The 20286-nt window shown below is 43.2% G+C and overlaps 1 protein-coding gene across 1 annotated transcript in view; it reads left to right on the top strand.

Moving 5' to 3' along the window:
• The window catches only part of LOC120853518 (thrombospondin type-1 domain-containing protein 4), a 631548-nt gene that overhangs the window by 113011 nt on the left and 498251 nt on the right, over positions 1–20286 (top strand). The window contains exon 5 of the mRNA XM_040227426.1: positions 9526–9628. Within this exon, the coding sequence (XP_040083360.1) occupies positions 9526–9628 (103 nt within the window). The remainder of the gene's footprint in view (positions 1–9525; positions 9629–20286) is intronic.

The raw sequence follows: 20286 nt of genomic DNA, 5'->3' as shown, positions 1-20286 counted from the left end.
ATGGCATAACCGACCTGATGAACATGAGTTTGAGCAAGCTCCAGGAGTTGGTGATGGACAGGGAAGCCTGGTGTGCTGCAGTCCATGGGGTCACAAAGACACAACTGAGTGACTGAACTGAACTGAAGAACAAGTGCAGTGCTCAGGCACCACTCTACATGCTGTGTAGATCCTTTGAAATCTCCAGATAGTGGAAGTGAACCTGGCTTGGGTGAAGTGAAGCGAAGGCCTCCTGAAAGAGTGCAGCTGATTCATCAGAGAAGAGAGTTTCCTAGAAAGGGGGAGTGACAGAGTTACGAGAGTCCTTCCAGGCTCCAGTAAGGGCTGAGAAAGAAGAAGGGATATTGGAGGACCTCTCAGTGGAATGAGATGCTTTTGCTTGAGCGGTGACTTGACCTGCAAATATATCTTCGGCAGTGAAGGAGCAACACCAGGAGGTGAACATGGTTTATCCACAGCCCTGGACACGTTCTCAACTGTGGCTAAAAATAATAAGTATTCAAACATCGTGTAAACAGACACATTTCTTTTATTTTTAACTTTTTATTTTGTATTGGAGTATAGCTGATTTGGCACCCCACTCCAGTACTCTTGCCTGGAAAATCCTATGGACGGGAGAGCCTGGTAGGCTGCAGTCCGTGGGGTCGCTAAGAGTCGGACACGACTGAGCGACTTCACTTTCACTTTTCACCTTCATGCATTGGAGAAGGAAATGGCAACCCACTCCAGTGTTCTTGCCTGGAGAATCCCGAGGATGAGGGAGCCTGGTGGGCTGCCGTCTGTGGGGTCGCACAGAGTCGGACACGACTGAAGCGACTTAGCATAGCTGATTAACAAGCTTATGATAGTTTTAGGTAAACAGCAAAGGGATTCAGCCACACATATACATATATCCATTCTTCCCCAAACTCCCCTCCCATCTAGGCTGCCACATAATATTGATGAAAGTTCCTTGTGCTATAGAGTAGGTCCTTGTTGGTTTTCCATTTTAAATATATGCTTATTGAAGGTCAAGACTTGGGAACAAAATGACTAGAGTCTTTCTTTATAGGGGTGACACATGGGAAGGAGAAAACCAAACCACAATCTCTCCTGGTGTCTGTGGAGATGCAGTAAAAATACAGCTCTTTCTGCTAGCTGTTTCTAGGCTTTTGTGTTATTATTATTTGCAATGTAATTAACCAATTGAGACATCTTATGCTGTTTGTCCTGGAGCCCTAGATGTCTCTCTCCCTCCTTCTTCTCTTAAGCACTCTGAGTTCAGTGCTTCCTCCCTGGAGAGGAAACTGACACACAGGCTCCTTCTGGATCAAGGAGGCTGCAGTGAGTCACCAGGTGCAAGGCGGGGACAAGGTTTTGAGTTTTTAAAGGGCTTTGCTGACAAAGGAGGCATGATCCTGAGTTTAGACAGAGTGCACTTAGCATTTTGAGGGGAAAAACCTCTGGGGCCAAAAAGCAGCTTTTAGCAAAAAACGGCTGTGATGAGTTGTGGTATCTCCAGTGACTCTCCAGTAAATTTCCCTGGGGTGGGACTGACTTCTGACAATGGATTTATCCACATGCAGAGTTGTTTCTGGCTCAAAGTAAGTGAAAATGAAGGGAGGATGTTGGACAAATCTCAAATATAGCTAAGCTCTCTTTAGGCAGATTTTAGTTCTATCCCATTGCTACTCTTATATGAAATGAGAGAAGAACTGATAAACAACTTCCCGCATGCAGTTTAAGGAGAAACTTTGCAAATGGGCCACATCAAGAAGTCAGTGCAGTTCTGTGAGGGGTAAAATGTACCAGGAACTATGGGACCAGTTACTGGATACACAAGTTCTTTAACTTCAGGGCTCAACTTAGGCTTCTCCTGTCATGAACTTGGCCCCAGCTGCCTTGTCTGGGAAATAGATGTGAATGTCAGTGGTGTTTGCAGCACTCTGCTTTCATCTTCTCAGGCCACTCGGAATTTTCCATAGAAATACATGTGTGTGTGTGAGAAATGGGCTTTCTGGTGGCTCAGATGGTGAAGAATCTGCCTGCAATGTGGGAGACCTGAGTTTGATCCCTGGGTTGGGAAAATCCCCTGGAGAAGAGAATGTCAATCCACTCCTGTATTCTTGCTTGGAATATTCCATGGACAGAGGAACCTGGTGGGTTATAGTCAATGGGGTTGCAAAGAGTTGGACACAACTGAGTGACTAACAGATATATATGAAATATGTATATGAATATTTTGTGAACAGTGGCCTTATATGTATAGTATATATAAACATGTAAATATTAGATACATTAAACATAAATATTCAAATAAATTTCATACAGATATATGTGTGAAATATAAATGTGTGAATCATACCCCTAAATATGTTGTGGTTCAGTTGCTCAGTCATGTCTGACTCTTTGCAACCCCATGGACTGCAGCACACCAGGCTTCCCTGTCCATCACCGTCTCCCAGAGTTTGCTCAAGCTCATGTCCATTGAGTCAGTGATGCTATCTAACCATCTTATCCTCGGATGCGCCCTTCTCTTCTTGTTCTCAATCTTTCCCAGCATCAAGGTCTTTTCCAATGATTTGGTTCTTTGCATCGGGTAGCCAAAGTATTGGAGCTTCAGCATCAGTATTCCAATGACTACTCAGGGTTGAATTCCTTTAGGATTGACTGGTTTGATCTCTTTGCAGTCCAAGGGACTTTAAAGAGTCTTCTCCAGCACCACAATTCTTTAATACTCAGTCTTCTTTATTGTCAAGCTCTCACATCCATATATGACCACTGGAAAAACCATAGCTTCGACTGTGCAGACCTTTCTTGGCAAGGTGACATCTCTGACTTTTTAATATGCTGTCTAGTCTTGTCATAGCTTTTCTTCCAAAGAGCAAGCGTCTTTTAATTTCATGGCTGCAGTCACCATCTGCAGTGATTTTGGATCCCCATCTATTTGCCATGAAGTGATGGTTCCAGATGCCATGATCATAGTTTTTTTAATACTGAATTGTTTATTCACAACTGTCACTTTTCATGATTACAAAAAGAAGTACAAATAGGAAGGAATATCACAGTGGCAGTAAGAGAGGTATATCCTCGTCCCTCTCTCAAGATGTAATTACAGTCAATCATTTCAAATTTAAATTTCTCCATAACTTGAAATAGTATACCAACACCTCGCTTCTTGATATATCAGCTTCAAATTTTCTCTGTTGACTCCTCACTCTGAAAGATAAAGAAATGACCCCCTTACATCCACTCTGCTGTTCTCTGTTAGCCACATTTTATTTTCAGTTATATTTTTATTATATATAGTATGTTAATAATTTTTGTTTTGTTGATTTGTCAATGTTTCGAAGGATCAATCAACTCCTTATTTTTCAAGATTAGAAATGTAGTGCCTAAGTGGTTCACCAAATTCTTCCCATGGCATTACATGTTTTGGTTTATTTCTTTATTTATTTTACCTTGGCCTATGAAATCCTTGCAGGAGACTATTTTGAGGAATTTTTCTTTGCATCCTCAATAATTGCAATCATAGCAAGGGTACAATGACTGTTTGCCTTTGAAGGAATTTCACGTCTTGCCTCAGCAGATGGCAGAGGGGAGGGAAAACAGGCTTATTAGTAAGATTCCTAAAGTAGCTACTGTAAAATTTGTGTTCCTTGGGGGAGTAAGAGCTTTGAATTTAAAAGTTTACTTTTTCCCACATACTTCTTGGTTAGTTATATAAAGGATATTCTCTTTTAGAGAATATCCTCTAATTCTCTTTTAGAGCTATTCTTCTTACAGATCTCGATATACATGAATAATCTAAAAAGGGAGAAATAAACAAGCATTCCTGTGATAAACCTAGGTTTGTATAGACATGTGTACAGAGTATTTAAGAAATAGGGTTCTCTTGGGCGAATGGATGGGCTTAGTTACATTAACATCCTTTGAGTCTTTGGTGAACTTACTAAGAGGGAAACTCCTTTCTCTAGGAGAACAGTATGAATTTGGATAGGAAAAAAAAAGTGTCTGAGAATGGAGAAAATCTCAGTTATTTGTTTTTTAAATCCAAAGCCTTTACCAAGCTCTTTTGGAAAAACCAGTTTGCTGACTGTCTGGAGGGCCCGGGAAGTGGTGGGAGGTGGCAGCATTATTGCAAAGCTGAGTTTGTTCCAAGTGGCTTGGGAAAGCAGTTATTAAACATATTTGAAAACTGTGCTGGATCTCTTGTAAGAAATTTTGATCCATGGTTGTATGATTCTACAGCTGGGAAACAAAGCCCATCTTCCATCTGTAGAAGAGAACACCCACCTGTCAGGCACTTAGAGCTTCTGGAACTGCTGGGTTCATCTTTGATGTCTTCTTAGATTTCAATTCAGCTAACATGTATGGCATTAGTATGAGATACAAACTTGAATATATTACTAATTTACTCCTCATGGAATTCCAGGGTTGGGGGCAGCAGCACAGGGCTTGGGATTGAAATGCAGTCATTTAGGCTATTTTAGAGGAGCAGAGTACTTTTCCCAAGGTCACGTAGGCACTTTCTCATGGCAGTGCAAGGACATTTTCTAGAGCTTGTTCTTTAGATTTTTTCACTGTGATGATGTTAAATAGATCATGTGTTGCTATGGTAGCTGGTCTTTTGATTGAATCCAGAGCAATGCAAAAGCTTAGAGAAAAAAAAAAAGTGCATATTGGACCCAGGCAGACCCCAAGGTCATGTTCCTTGGTGTCGTCTTCATCAGGGGTGATATTCTTCAGTCTCTTGGGGAACTGAAACAATTAAATACTAAAAGGTAATTGTGTGATCACTGACAGGGACCTCTTGAGCAGTGAAGTTATGTATGGGCAGCTGTCATCTCAGATTAACCAGGGTCACTGGAAACATAGCCAGAGTTTCCATAATAATTTTTGTGACTCATCGCAACTCTAAGCAATTGTCTAGATGGAACTTTGGATAGGGTCTCAAGTGCTTTATAAGGATTCTGCTCATTATATTAAAGTACATCTTTATTCCACTTCCCATAAGAGACCGGTGGGAATAACCCTCCTTCTCTGGGATGGAAGAGAGTCATTTGAAGGGAGGTTATCTCCCAGGGGCATTCTTTGGCTGTAAAGCTCCAGTCATAGCTGGCCCTATGCTGAGCGAGCCTGATCTCTATCTCCATGGCTTTTCCCTTGTTTCAGTTTTTCGGCCTGAAGATTATAAGGATCTGTGCCCATGGAAAGGATCAGCAGGAAATCTGCCCCAAGCCAACTCGCAGTGTAATATAGAGACAATTACTGATAAGGTGAGGGTGACTCAGTCTGTGGCATCAGGAAACAACCCACTTAAAGTGTAACAAATGTAAAATGATCTGTAACCTGGAAGTTTTAACTTCAGAGAGTCTGTTGAAATGAGAGGAGATCGTACACTGATAACAGTATGACAAGTACAAACAGATGTAATCTACAGAAGAGACATGAAACAGAAATTCCCCAGCCCTCCTTGGTTTTCATCCTCAATCTTCAGCTCCCTAGTCTTTGTTACTGGGGCCACTCCAGCAGGCCTCAGAGACCGAATCTAAACCTGTTCTCCAGGATGTCTCCTGACAGTAAGCAAGAGGAGCTTACGGCTCTCTTGTCTGAGGATCCATTACAAATGAACTATGCTGTGCACACGGTCTCAACGGGCACCTTGGCAGAGTGGTTACTGTCATGAGTTCTAGAGTTAAATCCTGACTTCCCCACATGCCCTGTGACCTTGGGCAGCTCCTTTAACTTTTCTTCACCTTCGCTTCCTCATCTATAAAATGGACATGAGTGGTTGTGCAGATTAAATGAGTAAATATACATAAATCATACGGTGGAATAGCTGACATTTGGTGAGTGTCGATAAAAGTTAGCTATTTCTTTTTATAATTTTATTCTTTGTTTAATTTTGGCTGTGCTTGGTCTTCGTTGCTGTGTGGGTTTTTCTCTAGTCATGGAGATCTTCCTGGATCAAGGATCAAACCCTTGTCTCCTGTATTGGCCGGCAGATTCTTTACCACTGAGCCACCAGGGAAGCCCCCGAATTTAGCTATTGTTAACACCGTCATCATCATTATCACCCCAGACATCTATGTTCCTCTCCTGTACCGTAATTCTGTCTCAGTAACCCACTTCCATATCTGGACTCTGTGAGGCTTGCATTTTTCTGACCAGGTCTCTCCCCTCCTCTGGAAGTGATGGCCTGACTCTCACTGGCAACTCACCTGGCCTCCTGTGGGTCATCTTTCAGGGCACCTTGTTAACCTCCTGCTGCACCTTCCCATGCCAGGTGATCACTGGGTACCATGGTCAGTCTCTGGGCTCATCTGCTTCCTGGTAACCATAGGTGGATTTGCTGTTTTAGCACCTGACCCCTCATGGGTCAGATGTCCACAAGCACCCTGGCCTCAGGAGGTAACTGAGGCCACACTCAAATCTAAAGAACTTGTTGATCTGAGACAAGATATCCTGAATAACCTATCACAGGTGGCTGGTAGACTTGGCAGATGCATATGGACATAATAAAAGCACCAAGCATTAGAATTAAAACTCTGCAAAAATGTTAACAGTATTGAGCTGTTCCAGCTTTGCATGGCTATGTGTTTAGAAGAGCTCAATAGTGATACATTTGTATTATATAAATGTTAAATATTGCAGAAAAACTAGATAATACAAATAAACCAAGTTAATTATAAAAAGAAAACATCTCTAACCCATCTTCCAGAGATAACCATTTTAATCTCTCTCACTGTCTCCACACACACAGACCCCGCCAACACACACACACATAATTACTTTTTTCAATTAGTAGATTGTGGACTGCTTTCCATGTCATGAAATATACATTTAGATTATCAAGCATCAAATAATTCAAAATGATTCTGAAGCTGTGTTGTTTCGTGGTCCAGCTTTTTGGCACTATTTTGCTGCCGAATGATAACAGTGTTGGTGATGTTAAGAATAGCTAAACTTTTGGGCTTCCCTTTGAGCTCAGTGGTAAAGAATCTGCCTGCCAGAGCAGTAGACAAGGGTTTGATCCCTGATCCAGGAAGATCTCCACAACTAGAGAGAAGCCTGCACAGCAACAGAGACCTAGCACAGCCAAAAATAAAAAAAGAATAAAATTATTAAGAGGTTAAACAGACTGGCTGAGTTTTTATGGTGTGCAGCTTCTGATGCTGGTAACTGCCACCAGGTTAATTAGGGTGGCTCCTGGCTGGAGCCTCCTTCAGAGCAGCTTGGCTCTATGTAGGAGTGGTTATTTGAGGAACAGGACTTTTGGCCCATTTTTTCTAGTCTCTTTCCATTACGAAAACGTGCCACCCAGCAGTGGATCTCAAGTTTCTAGTGATGGCCAGGGTGGGTGTTCAGCATTCTGGGCTCCATCTCTATGTCACTGTGAGATGTCTGGCAGGGTAACCCGTCTCTCCATGCCTCTGTTTCCTCCTCTTTAAATTAAAGGAGTTGTACTTGCTTTTCTTCCGCTCTCACACTCTGATTGCATGTTAAATCATTTGGAGTGTGATTGAGGCCTGGGAGTGGCTCTTATTTGTGGCTGCATAATCTGGTGCCAGGCTGGCTGCCCCAGGATCAGCAGAGGGGGTGCATTCCAAGTGTATATTCCTGGCCCTCTTCCTTATCCTCCACTGGATAAGGAAGCCCAAGAATCTGTATTTTTAACAATCCCCTTAGCTAGTCTTTCTCATTGAAAGGATGGTGCCTGCTCCTAAGCTGCCCAGCTGATCTCATCCTAGTTGAACTCATTCTGGCCAAAGGGTTGTAAAAAGCATCTTAACCCCAAATCCTTCATGAAGGCAGCTGGTTTTGCTGGAAGCCTACATGGTTCCGGCTTTAGGACCGCCAGCAGCGTGGCTTCCGTGGCCCCTGGAGACAGCTTTCCCCAGCCTGTTAGCTTCTCACCCATTGTCAGAGCTCAGCACACGCTGCCCAACCACCTGGCCCCCTTCCTCTGGCCCAGTTTCCATTATGTTCTACTTCACATGGTTTCTTGTTCTATATGGCTTGGCTCAGGCTGCAGTAGGGTTATGACCATCCTGTGTGTTTGTCCCAGCAGCCTTCCCCACTGCCCTTCTTCAAGCAGGGGATGTTTTTCCTTCCGCCTGGTTTCATTCCCCCACTCTGTTCCCTCATCTTCCAGGAGACCTGATGTTTCTGATACATATAGTAGATTTCCTTCTAATCCTGTAGGACTTGATCTATTGTATTAGCACTTTACTTCAGAGACTTCTATACAGGGCTTTAAATATTTGAGTGGCCGCATTCTTTTCCTGTCTGATTATTAAAATACAGACACACAGGCACACACCCTTCACCTTAGAATGTGCTGGATTTAAAAAGCTAGAACCTACCTTATCCACAATTTGAATAGGAGATTCTGATCTTATTTCACATTTATGTCCCATTTTACTCATATTCACCATTTATAAATAAGAAAGAAATAAGCCAGAAGCAGCTGGATATTAAACCTGAGTAGACTAGTATATCAGAATCACCTGGATAAATTAACAAACTACAGATTGCTGGACCTCGTGCCAGACTTACTGAATCCTTGAGGGAGGGATCTACAAGTCTGCACTTCCCAGGAGCTCTCTGAATGTCTCTTCTGTAGGCTGAGGGCTTGGATCTCCTGCAGTAGATAGTGAAGAGAATTTAGACAAAACAAGATGCACCATCCTGCATTAGACAATAGAGAGAATTTAGGCCAGAATTTAGACTGGCAGACAGCCTGGTGGGCCCTAGACTTCTTGGAGTTCAATTCAGCCTCTGCCCTCACTGGCTGTGTGTGACTGCTTCATGCCTCAGTTTGCTCACTAGTAGAAACAAATCTGTAAAAATATTAATAACATTGTCATCATAAGGATTAAATCAGTTAATATGTGCATACATGCTAAGTCGCCCCAGTCTTATCCAACTCTTTGTGACCTCATAGACTTAGCCCACCAGGCTCCTCTGTCTGTGGGATTCTCCAGGCAAGAATACTGAAGTGGATTGCCATGCCCTCTTCCAGGGGATCTTCCCCACCCAGGGATTGAACCCGTATGTCTTACATCTCCTGCATTGGCAGGCAGGTTCTTTACCACTAGCGCCACCTGGGAAGCCCTAGTTAGTATGCTTAAAATAGTGCTGCACATTGGTAAGAGCAGTGTCTGTGTCCACTGTGAATGTTACCCCATGCACAAGAATGGCATGAGCAAAGTCAAACAGATGCGAATGGGTGGCCTCTCTGAGGGAGGCGAGCAGACGTCTTTGTTAAGAGCAGGTTTAAGTCAGTAGTTTTCAAATTATGGTATGCAAAAACTTCACATGGGAAGCATGTTAAAAATGTAGTGCCCTTCCAAAGACTTGATTTAGTAAACTTGGAATGAAGCATTTAAAATTTTTGATGTAGATGATCAGCACATTTTTAGAAATCCAGGTTTCAGTGGGGAAGTACAAGCGTTTAACATTGGTGAGGCCTCATGGGATTTGGCTTGGGCCATGAAAAGATATGGATGCTAATTGCATATTTAATATCTGCTTTATTAGGTGTGTCCAGAAAGCAGTAGAAGTATCTGGGAGGTACAGTGTGCATCCTACAACAACAAGCCGTTCATGGGCCGGTTTTATGAATGGGAACCATTTGCAGAAGGTAAGAGTAGCCCCAGCCCTGTCCACAGGAATCAGTTTTGTCTGTTCTCCAACCCTGTTGCCTTTTTGTTGTTGCTGGAGGAACTGGTGTGATGCTGGCTAGAGTGGCAGTGTGAGGAGGAGCTGGTACGGGTCTTTACTGAAGGTAGTAATAGCTCTCAGGTGACAGCTGAACCATTAGTCAGATGGGAGAGGCTTTGATCGAAACAAGCAGCATCTGAGGATGACAAGATGAGTGAGACAGAGCAAGGGTCAAGAAATGAGTAGAAGCAAGAGATTCAAGCTAAACTTGTGAGGAGTGAGCAAGGCTAGAGTTTCCCTTTTCCTTGGTTCCTGCTGCAAGGGCTGGTATAATGGCTTAAGAGAGCCTAGAGGTGTAAGGCTGACAGTTGTTTGGCTTTAGTGCTGGGGGAGCCTCAAATGCAGTTTCCCAAGAGGAAGTGTGGTAGGCAACCACTGCAGAGCTCATCAGTACTGTTCCAGATCTTGGAGTCACTTTCCTTTGTTGTTTGCTTTGTTTTGATGAGAACCATTTGTAAAGTCTTTGTTGAGTTTTTACCATGTTGCTTCTGTTTTACGTTTTGGTTTTGGGGCCATAGTGAGTTGTGCTGATTCCATTATAGAATCTGTGTCTACATGTGAGAAGTCGTGCCTAGGTGTAAGACCATGGGAAGAGGGAGGTGAGGTGGATGTCTGCTCTGAAATGGGATGCAGAATTATTCTTGTCTGCACATTTGTCTCAGAGAAGTGTCTGTAGCTTGGGTTGGATTCTTAAAGTGGTCTCATGACCACTGCCCATTAGAATCACTAAGGAGCCTTCTAGAAATACTGAGGCCTGGGTGCCACTCCCAGAGATTGTGATTTAATTGATTTGGGGTGCAGCCTGGGGATGGGGATTTTTTTTTTTAAGATCACAAGTCATTCTGTTGGGCAGCTGGGGTTGAGAAACTCTAATCCAAGATGGAGGCAAGATCTCAGAAGAGGTGGTGACTCTGGCTTAAATTAAGGCACAGAATCATGAGTGTTTTGTCAACTGTGAAACATATTCTTATGTCAGGGCAACAGTACTTGGCAGTGAGCACTTAGAGAAGTAACCCTTTCTTTTGTCTGAGCTGCACCCTGGCTTTATTGTTGGCTGTGGGTAGTAATAGCTGCTTTACCGTAGTTCACTGGGAGGCAAGGTGAATTCCTCCAGCCATGAGCTGTCTGTCTGCATTGTTTACCCTGAAGCTGGAGCCACGTCACCCAACCCTCTCTGCTTAGTTCCACGTGGTCCTCTGCCAGCCACCTGATCCTGTCAAGCCTGGTAGACTCAAGTCTAGTATCAAAAGCTCTTTGCATCCCACAAAGAAAACTCATGCTAATATTTTCACCTATCATCAGTATTGCCTGTGGATGCCAGCTGTTGTCTATCTATGATTCTACTTTTTCTGTCCTTTTGTTTGCCCTGACTCAGACTGGACTTTAATTGTGAGTCCTCAGGTAGGAGGAGGAGTAATTAACATCTGATTCAACTTTTTATTTTGGAAAGTTTCAAACATATGTAAAGATAGATAGAATGGTATAATCATATGATAATAACCTCCTATATACCCATCACTTAGTTTCAACTCATGGCAAGTCTTTTCATGTATAGTCCACCTGTTCATCCCCATCCAAATATGGCAAATTATTTGGATTTACATTATATAGCATTATTCACTGGTGCATATATTGATTAGAACTCTTGGCTGTAAGTGACCGAAACCAAGCCTACCTATATTTAAGCAAGAAAGATACTTTGTTGGTCCTGTTACTGGGAAGTCCAAGAATGGGGCTGGGATTTAGATGTGGCTGCATTCGAGGGATTCAATAACGTTGCTGCTGCTGCTGCTGCTGCTGCTGCTAAGTTGCTTCAGTTGTGTCCGACTCTGTGTGACCTCATAGACAGCAGCCCACCAGGCTCCCCCATCCCTGGGATTCTTCAGGCAAGAACACTGGAGTGGATTGCCATTTCCTTCTCCAAGGCATGAAAGTGAAAAGTGAAAGTGAAGTTGCTCAGTCATGTCCGACTCTTCGAAACCCCGTGGACTGCAGCCTACCAGGCTCCTCCACCCATGGGATTTTCCAGGCAAGAGTACTGGAGTGGGTTGCCATTGCCTTCTCCCCCAATAACGTTAGGAGCCTGCTTTTCTCTCTTTCTCCATCTCTTGGTCTGTTTACTTACTTCTCAGGTGGATGGACAGGCTTACATGGCTTTGAACTTGCAATCATAGAGAGAAATACTCTCTCTTACCCAGTGTTATGGGTTGAATTATGTCCCCTGATTTTTCTATCCCTGGTGCCTATGAATTTGCTTATCTGGAAATAAGCAAAGGTCTTTGCATGTAATTAAGGTTCAGGTTAAGAAGAGGTCATACTGGATGAGGGTGGGCCATTAATCCAATGCGACTGGTGTCCTTATATAAAGAGAAGAGACACAGAGGCACACATATAGAGGACATGCAGGCACAGAGGAAAGATGGCATGTGACACCTCGGCAGAGCTCAGAGTGATGCAGCTACAAGTCGGGGAACACTAAGGGTTTCTGGAAAATGCCAGAAACCAGGAGGCGTAACAGAAAGATTCTTCCCCAGAGATTGCAGAGGGAGCAGGGCCCTGCCAACACCTTGAGTTTGAATTCCCAGCCTCCAGAACTGTCAGAGAATAAATTCTGTTGTTTTAACCCACCCAGTTTGTGGTCATTTGTTATGGCAGCCTAGGAAACTAATATGCCTAAATGAGGGCTTCGGTCTCAGAAAAACCACTGTGATCTTTTTTGGGTCATATTCCCATCCCTGGACATGACATGGCGTAGGTTGGGGGCAGTGGTCCTTGGCTTAACTCAGATCACGAGACTAGCCCTCTGGTGGGAAACCCACATCCCAGGAAGCAGAGGTGGGAAAGAGGGAATTGGGACAGATGGAAAAACAGAATCTTCTACAGTAATTGTTATCTACTTCTTCAGCATAAGCCACTGACATTTTGAAGGAGCCAGTGAGAATGCTATTTTACAAAGCATTTTTACAAATGTTTTACAAAGAAAAGAAAAATGCAGAACAGCAGCAGATTAAATAAATCAACTATCTTCTGCACTGTTTGTTACTTTGTCTAGAAAATTCAGCATTCTTTAAAAATATTTACTGACATTAATATGTCTCACATGCCTAGGAGGAGAGGATCCCAGAGTCACTGAAACTGCATTTACTTTGGCTTTCTTTAAACAATTCTTCTCGCTGCTAAGATTGTTTTCTTGATTTTGTCCTCTTTCCTCTTAAATGACTCCCAGGCTGACCAGTGGGAGGAAGACGCTGTTAATGTTTCTGCGGGGTGTTCATATTTTACGGCTGGATTTTGCATTCGGCTCTGGGTTTTGTTTGGATGTCTGTTGCTATTCGCATGTGCCTACTTAGGGGAACAGCTGCACTCATTCAGCCCAATGCCACATAGAATAGTAAAAGCAGAGTACACTCTCTGATAAACACATTAATTTCACCACATGCTTCTTCTTAGACCCTTAACTGCATTTCCTGGATATAGTGATCTGTCCTAAGATAATGCCTCCAGGAATTTTTCTCATAGACTTAATATTGTAAAGACGATAGAAGTAGAATTCCAGGGTCTACACGTGCCTGTTTACTCAGTATAGTCATAGTTCATGTGTCTCCCTCGTCCCCCTTCACTCCAAACCACTTTGGACTATAAATTGCATGGTCAGTGTAGCTAGAAGAGGACACTTGAATAGGTAGAGTCTTGTTTGGGTGCATTGGAGAAAATTGTACCTGTTTTCATAACTAGAATCTAGAGTTTTGCCGGGTCACTGTGGGCTCTACAGCAGTGAGTATCAGTCTTAATCCATAGCTTTGTATTGGTATTTTAATGCACCATATGTCCCCAAGAGCTGAACTAAACAGAGCACAAATCTAAAAGCCAGAAGTGAGACTGAGTCAGAAACTGGAGGTTGCCAATGGTCGTATGACCGGGGCCAGTGGATCTGTCAGGACTGAGTAGCTTGAGCTGCATGAACAAAGAGCCCCTGAGTCCTGATGACTTAAAACAGAACAAGTGTGTCTCTTGCTCAGCCCACCTGTGTGATGCAGTATGTATTCTGCTCATTCAGGGGTCCAGGCTGATAGAAGCAGCATCTCAACTTCTGCTTCCACTGCCAGGAAAGGGAACAAATGAATCACCCATGGGTCCTTCACGCTTCTCCCAGAAGTGATCAGTGTTGTTTCTGCTCACATCTCTTTAGCCGAAGCAAGCGACACATCGTGTTTAACTTCAAGGGCAGCAGGGAGGTACCATCCTGCTGTGTGCTCAAAGCAGACGTGGAATATCCACGACCACCCTAATGACTAGTACAAGCAGGAAGCTTCGAGAGAATTCCGTGAGCTGTGTCTTCCTTCTGTAAGTTCAGGTGACTTTTATTAGGCTGCTTGCAAGAAGAGTAGATTTGGCTCTAGGGAATGTTATAGGTGACAGAGTCTCTAACAGTTACAGGGCCCTGAGCCATTTAGACTATTCCTTCTCCTTGATTAAAGCTCCGAGGGGCAGGGATGGAATGAATGTTGGTGCCAAGGGGTGCTGCTGACTCCCCCGCAAGTCTAGCCCTGGCACAGACCACGTTGGTACGGGGGTCAAGGACTGTCATAACCATGGACAGTATTATCAAAACTGTATGATGTGAGGAAGGAAGGCTTAGGGCCAAGTGCTGGTGGACCTGGGGTTCGGATGTTTATATTTTACTGAAGCAACTTTATTCATTCCTGGAATTCTCGCTCCCTCAGCCCACCCCTCCTGCACAAGACAGTTCATAGTCATCATGGACTTTTCAGAGTGGACAGGGAAGGCCTAAGGGAAAGGAGAGGAGTTTTCCAGTTTTCTACCCTCCACAGATCCATTCTGAAGCTCTTTTATCCAGGCGTAGGAATACCTGGCAAGACAAGGTCATGTTTGCTCCGCATTTTAGTGTATCATTGAGGACAAGGGGCTTCCCTTGTAGCTCAGTTGGTAAAGGATCTGCCTGCAGTGCAGGAGACCCAGGTTTGACTCCTGGCTTGGGAAGATCCCCTGGAGAAGGAAATAGCAACCCACTCTAGTATTCTTGTCTGGAGGATCCCATGGACAGAGGAGCATGGAGGGCTACAGTCCATGGGGTCGCAAGAGTTGGACATGACTTAGCAACTAAACCTCCACTGAGGACAAAGCAAAATCCTGAGAGCAACCTCTTTGTGAAAACAAAACAGTGATTTTGGTTTCATACATTAGTTGAGTATGAATGAATGGTAGTGAGCTCCCCAGAAAGAAGTTGGGGGTATTTAAGGAATATATCTGAGGGTTGTAGGGCTATATTTGAAGTCATTGTCTTTAGTGTGATAATTAAAGGCACTGTGATGAAGACGTTCAAGAGAGTACAGAATCACGAGGACAAGGGATTCAGGAAGGAGGTTTGACATATATCCACATTAAAGAAGCAGGGGAAAGAGATCCAACGATGAAAGGAGCCTGAGAAGAGGTGGCACCAAAGTATTATAGTGCCTTATATCATCTCTAATAGTAATAAAGTCTATTATGGTTTATAAAGTTCTATTACATACACCACAATGAGGGACAAATGAGATAATAGGAATTGCAAGCACTTACTGTGTACCAGGCTAACTCATTTAATCTTTACAACAACCCTGTGAGGTGAGTCCTATTATCAGCCTCACTTTACACAAGAAACAAAGTATATAATCGTTAAATAATTACCCAAGGTCACCCAGATAGTAAGTGATAGAGCCAGGTTCAAACCTCAGAATCTGGCTACAGAATCTCTACTCTCAATGTATATGAAAGCCAGGAGAAAGATACGTAGACTGGTGAGCATTTTAGACCAGCCTTTCGGTGCCTGTTTTCCTTGTAAAAACTATCTGAGTAATTAAAGTTTAACTTTTCTTTAAAAAAAGATAAAAGAAGGAGTGGTGGGGGAGAAGCCGTGAACACAGCTTAACACAGCAAGAAGTCAAGGGGAGGATGGGGCCTGAGAAAGCCGGGTGGAATGAGCAGGGAGGGGAGGGATCTCTAAGAGGCAGGGGACATGGGTATGCCTATGGCTGATTCACGTTGATGTGTGCTAGAAACTTTCACAATATTGTAAAGTAATTATCCTCCAGTTAAAAATAAAATAAAATTTTTAAAAAGAGGGTAGCCAGTGAATAGGGCTAGCTCTTCCTTTTAAAAATTGCCATGAAGAAGGTATATTGAGAGTGTTTGCTAGCTTAATTTAAGGCAAAGACAAAGGCTTGTTTAGAATGGTAGAGAAATGAGAATTCTGGGGATTGAGAGACTGAAACTTAAAAAGGAGGAATAAGGGGTTAATAGAATGGTACCTATAAACCTAGTCTATCCTAGAAAAAAAGGTGGAAAATAGGCACCATTTTCCCTCAAGGAAAAATTATATTACTGTTTCTCTGCATGCTGTTAATACAAAACTTCTTCACCATTAAATGAAAATTCGTTTATTCAAGAGCAATGAAAGCAATCATAGTTCCATAAAAAATATTTATTTAAGAATGTTCACAGCAACTTTTTTCATGATAGCTTCAAACTGGAAACAACCCAACTATTTCATCGACTGGAGACTGAGTAAACACACTGTGATACATTTATACAGTGGAGTATTACTCAGCAATAATAAAGAACACTCTACTGATACATACAATGATCCAGGCAAGTATCAGAAACACTATGTTGACCAGAGTAAGCCAGATACAAGCCTATGCACTGCCTGATTCTGTATGTATTTTGTTCTAGAACAGGGAAGACTGATGGAAGTCAGAACAGTGTTTGCCTATGGGTGTGGGGAAGGAATAGCTGAAAAGGCCCGCAATAGAACTTTGTGGAATGATGGCCATGTTCCAGATCACAGTTGGCACGACTGGTTTATGTAGTTGTTGAAACCCATCGACTGTACATTTGTGATCTATGCATTCTATTGTGTATAAACAATACTTTAAAAAGCCATTAGATTCTCTTTCCCATTCTGTCTTCATTCCTAAAAGTAAAATTTAGAGCTAATATAAATTTCACCATTATAGAACTATTCTAAGCAGATCCAACCAGTCCATTCTGAAGGAGATCAGTCCTGGGTGTTCTTTGAAAGGAATGAGGCTAAAGCTGAAACTCCAGTACTTTGGCCACCTCATGTGAAGAGCTGACTCATTGGAAAAGCCTCTGATGCTGGGAGGGATTGGGGGCAGGAGGAGAAGGGGACGACAGAGGATGAGATGGCTGGATGGCATCATTGACTCGGTGGACGTGAGTCTGAGTGAACTCCGGGAGTTGGTGATGGACAGGGAGGCCTGGAGTGCTGCGATTCATGGGGTCGCAAAGAGTCGGACATGACTGAGCGACTGAACTGAACTGAACAGAAGTCTTGCTAGTTTGCCTCTCTTTCTCTTACTCTATTTTATTTTAAATACTCTTTATTATTGACCATAGAGGCACAAGAGGATTTTAGGAAGAATGTACTCATATGCAGGATATCAGTTTTGGAATCATTTAGGATCATAGGGCTTAGTTGAGCCTAGAAATCCTCAACTAGGTCCTGGATCTGAAGAAGCAAGCTGCACATCTGTGTAAGTTAGCATTCTTCTTTTTTTCATAAGCAGCAGACACCAATTTTGGCTAGGTCAAACACAAAAGGATTTTGTTGGAAGGATATCCAGTAGCTCTAAGAATCAACAGGAAGTGTGTGGGAGCAGGCTGGGTGAAGGACAGATACAAAGTGGGTGCTGGGGATCCAGGTGGACAGAACTGATGGTCTTACTCGCCTGCTGCTGGTGTTGCTGCAGTGGATACATTTGGACAGGTTTCTTCATCCAAGACTCAGAGCCCTGGAAATAAGAGCCCTATGGCTTGGCACAGGCCACATGCCCACTGCTTGGCTGGGGATAGAAGGGTCGGGGGAGTCCTGATTGACAGTCCCACCAAGACTACATGCAGAGGAGGAGAATAGATTCCCAGAAAGGAAATCCAGGTGCTGAACCAAAAGAAGGAAGAATGGGCCTGGGATGGCCCAAAACAACCGATATCCATTACGGAAACTCATGACAAGCCAGGATCCCCACCTGGTTTGTCAACTGTATTTCATGAGATTTTTTGACACCTTTGAGGGACTATTGAAATTAGACTATAAAGTGTGATTGTCACTCTTTCCTTCTCATGTTGACATTTCTGAAGATTTCTTCAGATAGGCCTCCTTATATAGGTATGGTATGTGACTGTGTGGGTTCTTTCTGATTCCACACATTGTCAGACATAATTTGGATTGACCAGTGTGCATTTGCAAAGGGACATGGGAGAGAGGCTGGGGTTCTGTGGTACCTTTATCCTGTGGCATGCTGTGTTGAGGATGACCTCAGGAGGAAGTGAAGGGGGCTAGTAATGGTTGTTCTTTTCCTGCTGATTTCTGTAATCCTGAACAGACTCTTTGGTGGGATTATATGTGTAAAGTACATCTAGGTCTGTGTACCTTAGGAAGTGGGCCTTAGAGAAGCATCACTATGAACAAAGCTACTGGAGGTGATAGAATTTCAGTTGAGCTCTTTCAAATCTAAAAGATGATTCTGTGAAAATGCTGCACTCAATATGCTAGAAAATTTGGAAAACTCAGCAGTGGTCCCAGGACCAGAAAAGGTCAGTTTTCATGCCAATCCCAAAGAAAGGCAATGCCAAAGAATGCTCAAACTACCACATAATCGCACTCATCTCACATGCTAGCAAAGTAATGCTCAAAATTCTCCAAACCAGGCTTCAACAGTACATGAACTCTGAACTTCCAGATGTTCAAGCTGGATTTAGAAAAGGCAGAAGAACCAGAGATCAAATTGCTAACATTCGCTGGATCATTGAAAAAGCAAGAGAGTTCCAGAAAAACATCTATTTCCGCTTTATTGACTACACCAAAGCCTTTGACTGTATGGATCACAACAAACTGTGGAAAATTCTTAATGAGCTGGGAATACCAGACCACTTTATCTGCCTCCTGAGAAATCTATATGCAGGTCAAGAAGCAACAGTTAGAACTGATCATGGAACAACAGACTGATTCCAAATCAAGAAAGGAGTATGTCAAGGCTGTATATTGTCACCCTGCTTATTTAACTTATATGAAGAATACATCATGCAGAATGCCAGGCTGGATGAAGCACAAGCTCGAATCAAGATTGCCAGGAGAAATATCAATAACCTCAGATACTCAGATGACACCACCCTTAGGGCAGAAAGCGAAGAACTAAAGAGCCTCTTGATGAAAGTGAAAGAGGAGAGTGAAAAAGTTGACTTAAAAGTCAACGTTCAGAAAACAAAGATCATGACATCCAGTCCCATGCTACTTCATGGCAAATAGATGGGGAAATAATGGAAACAGTGACAGACTTTATTTTCTTAGGCTCTAAAATCACTGCAGATGGTGACTGCAGCCATGAAATTAAAAGACGCTTGCTCCTTGGAAGAAAAGCTATGAACAACCTAGACAGTGTGTTAAAAAGGCAGAGATATCACCTTGCCAAGAAAGGTCCACATAGTCAAAGCTATGGTTTTTCCACTGGTCATGTATGGATGTGAGAGTTGGACGATAAAAAAGCTGCTGCTGCTGCTACTAAGTCATGTCCGACTCTGTGCAATCCCATAGATGGCAGCCCACCAGGCTCCACCATCCCTGGGATTCTCCAAGCAAGAAGACTGGAGTGGGTTGCCATTTTCTTCTCCAATGCATGAAAGTGAAAAGTGAAAGTCAAGTCTCTCAGTCGTGTCCAACTCTTTGCGACCGAATGGACTGCAGCCTACCAGGCTCCTCCATCCATGGGATTTTCCAGGCAAGAGTGCTGGAGTGGGTTGCCATTGCCTTCTCCAAAAGAAAGCTGAGTGCAGAAGAATTGATGGTTTTGAACTGTGGTATTGGAGAAGACTCTTGAGAATCTCTTGGACTGAAAGGAGATCCAACCAGTCAATCCTAAAGGAAATCAGTCCTGAACATTCATTGGAAGGACTGATGCTGAAGCTGAAGCTCCAATACTTGGGCCACCTGATGCGAACTGACTCAGTGGAAAAGACTCTGATGCTAGGAAAGGTAGAAGGCGGGCGGAGAAGGGGACTACAGAGGTTGAGATGGCTGGATGGCATCACTAACTCGATGGATGTGAGTTTGAGTAAGCTCTGGGAGTTGGTAATGGACAGGGAAGCCTGCTGTGCTGCGTCCAGGGGGTCGCAAAGAGTCAGACGTGACTGAACCGAGTGACTGACACCTAGATCACATGTTCCTCTCTGTATCTAAAAAGAAAGAAGGATGTAGAGTGGGGCACATGGAATCAGGTATCTGTGAGTGTTTTCCTGGGAAACTGAGGATTTGGAAAAGAAAAGATCATTTGAGGGAGAACATTGGAAGGTGTAAAGGATTCATGTAAAAGCAGTTTCTTTCCTGGCACTTACACTAGTGTCATTCTAGGTAATTAGTAAAGAAAAGCCTCAGGGTATATTTCAACATCTAAAAAGAAGATTAGTCTAAATGTAAATAATTTTGAGGATTTAAAGGCTAGGGTAAAGTTTAAACCCATTGCAAAATATTCAATAATGAGACCCAGTCCTGTCATTTCTCTC

This window comes from Oryx dammah, unplaced genomic scaffold, assembly GCF_014754425.2.
Source record: "Oryx dammah isolate SB20612 unplaced genomic scaffold, SCBI_Odam_1.1 HiC_scaffold_26, whole genome shotgun sequence".
NCBI lineage: Eukaryota > Metazoa > Chordata > Mammalia > Artiodactyla > Bovidae > Oryx > Oryx dammah.
The sequence above is the reverse complement of the archived record's forward strand: the minus strand, read 5'-3'. Positions and strand labels throughout refer to the sequence as shown.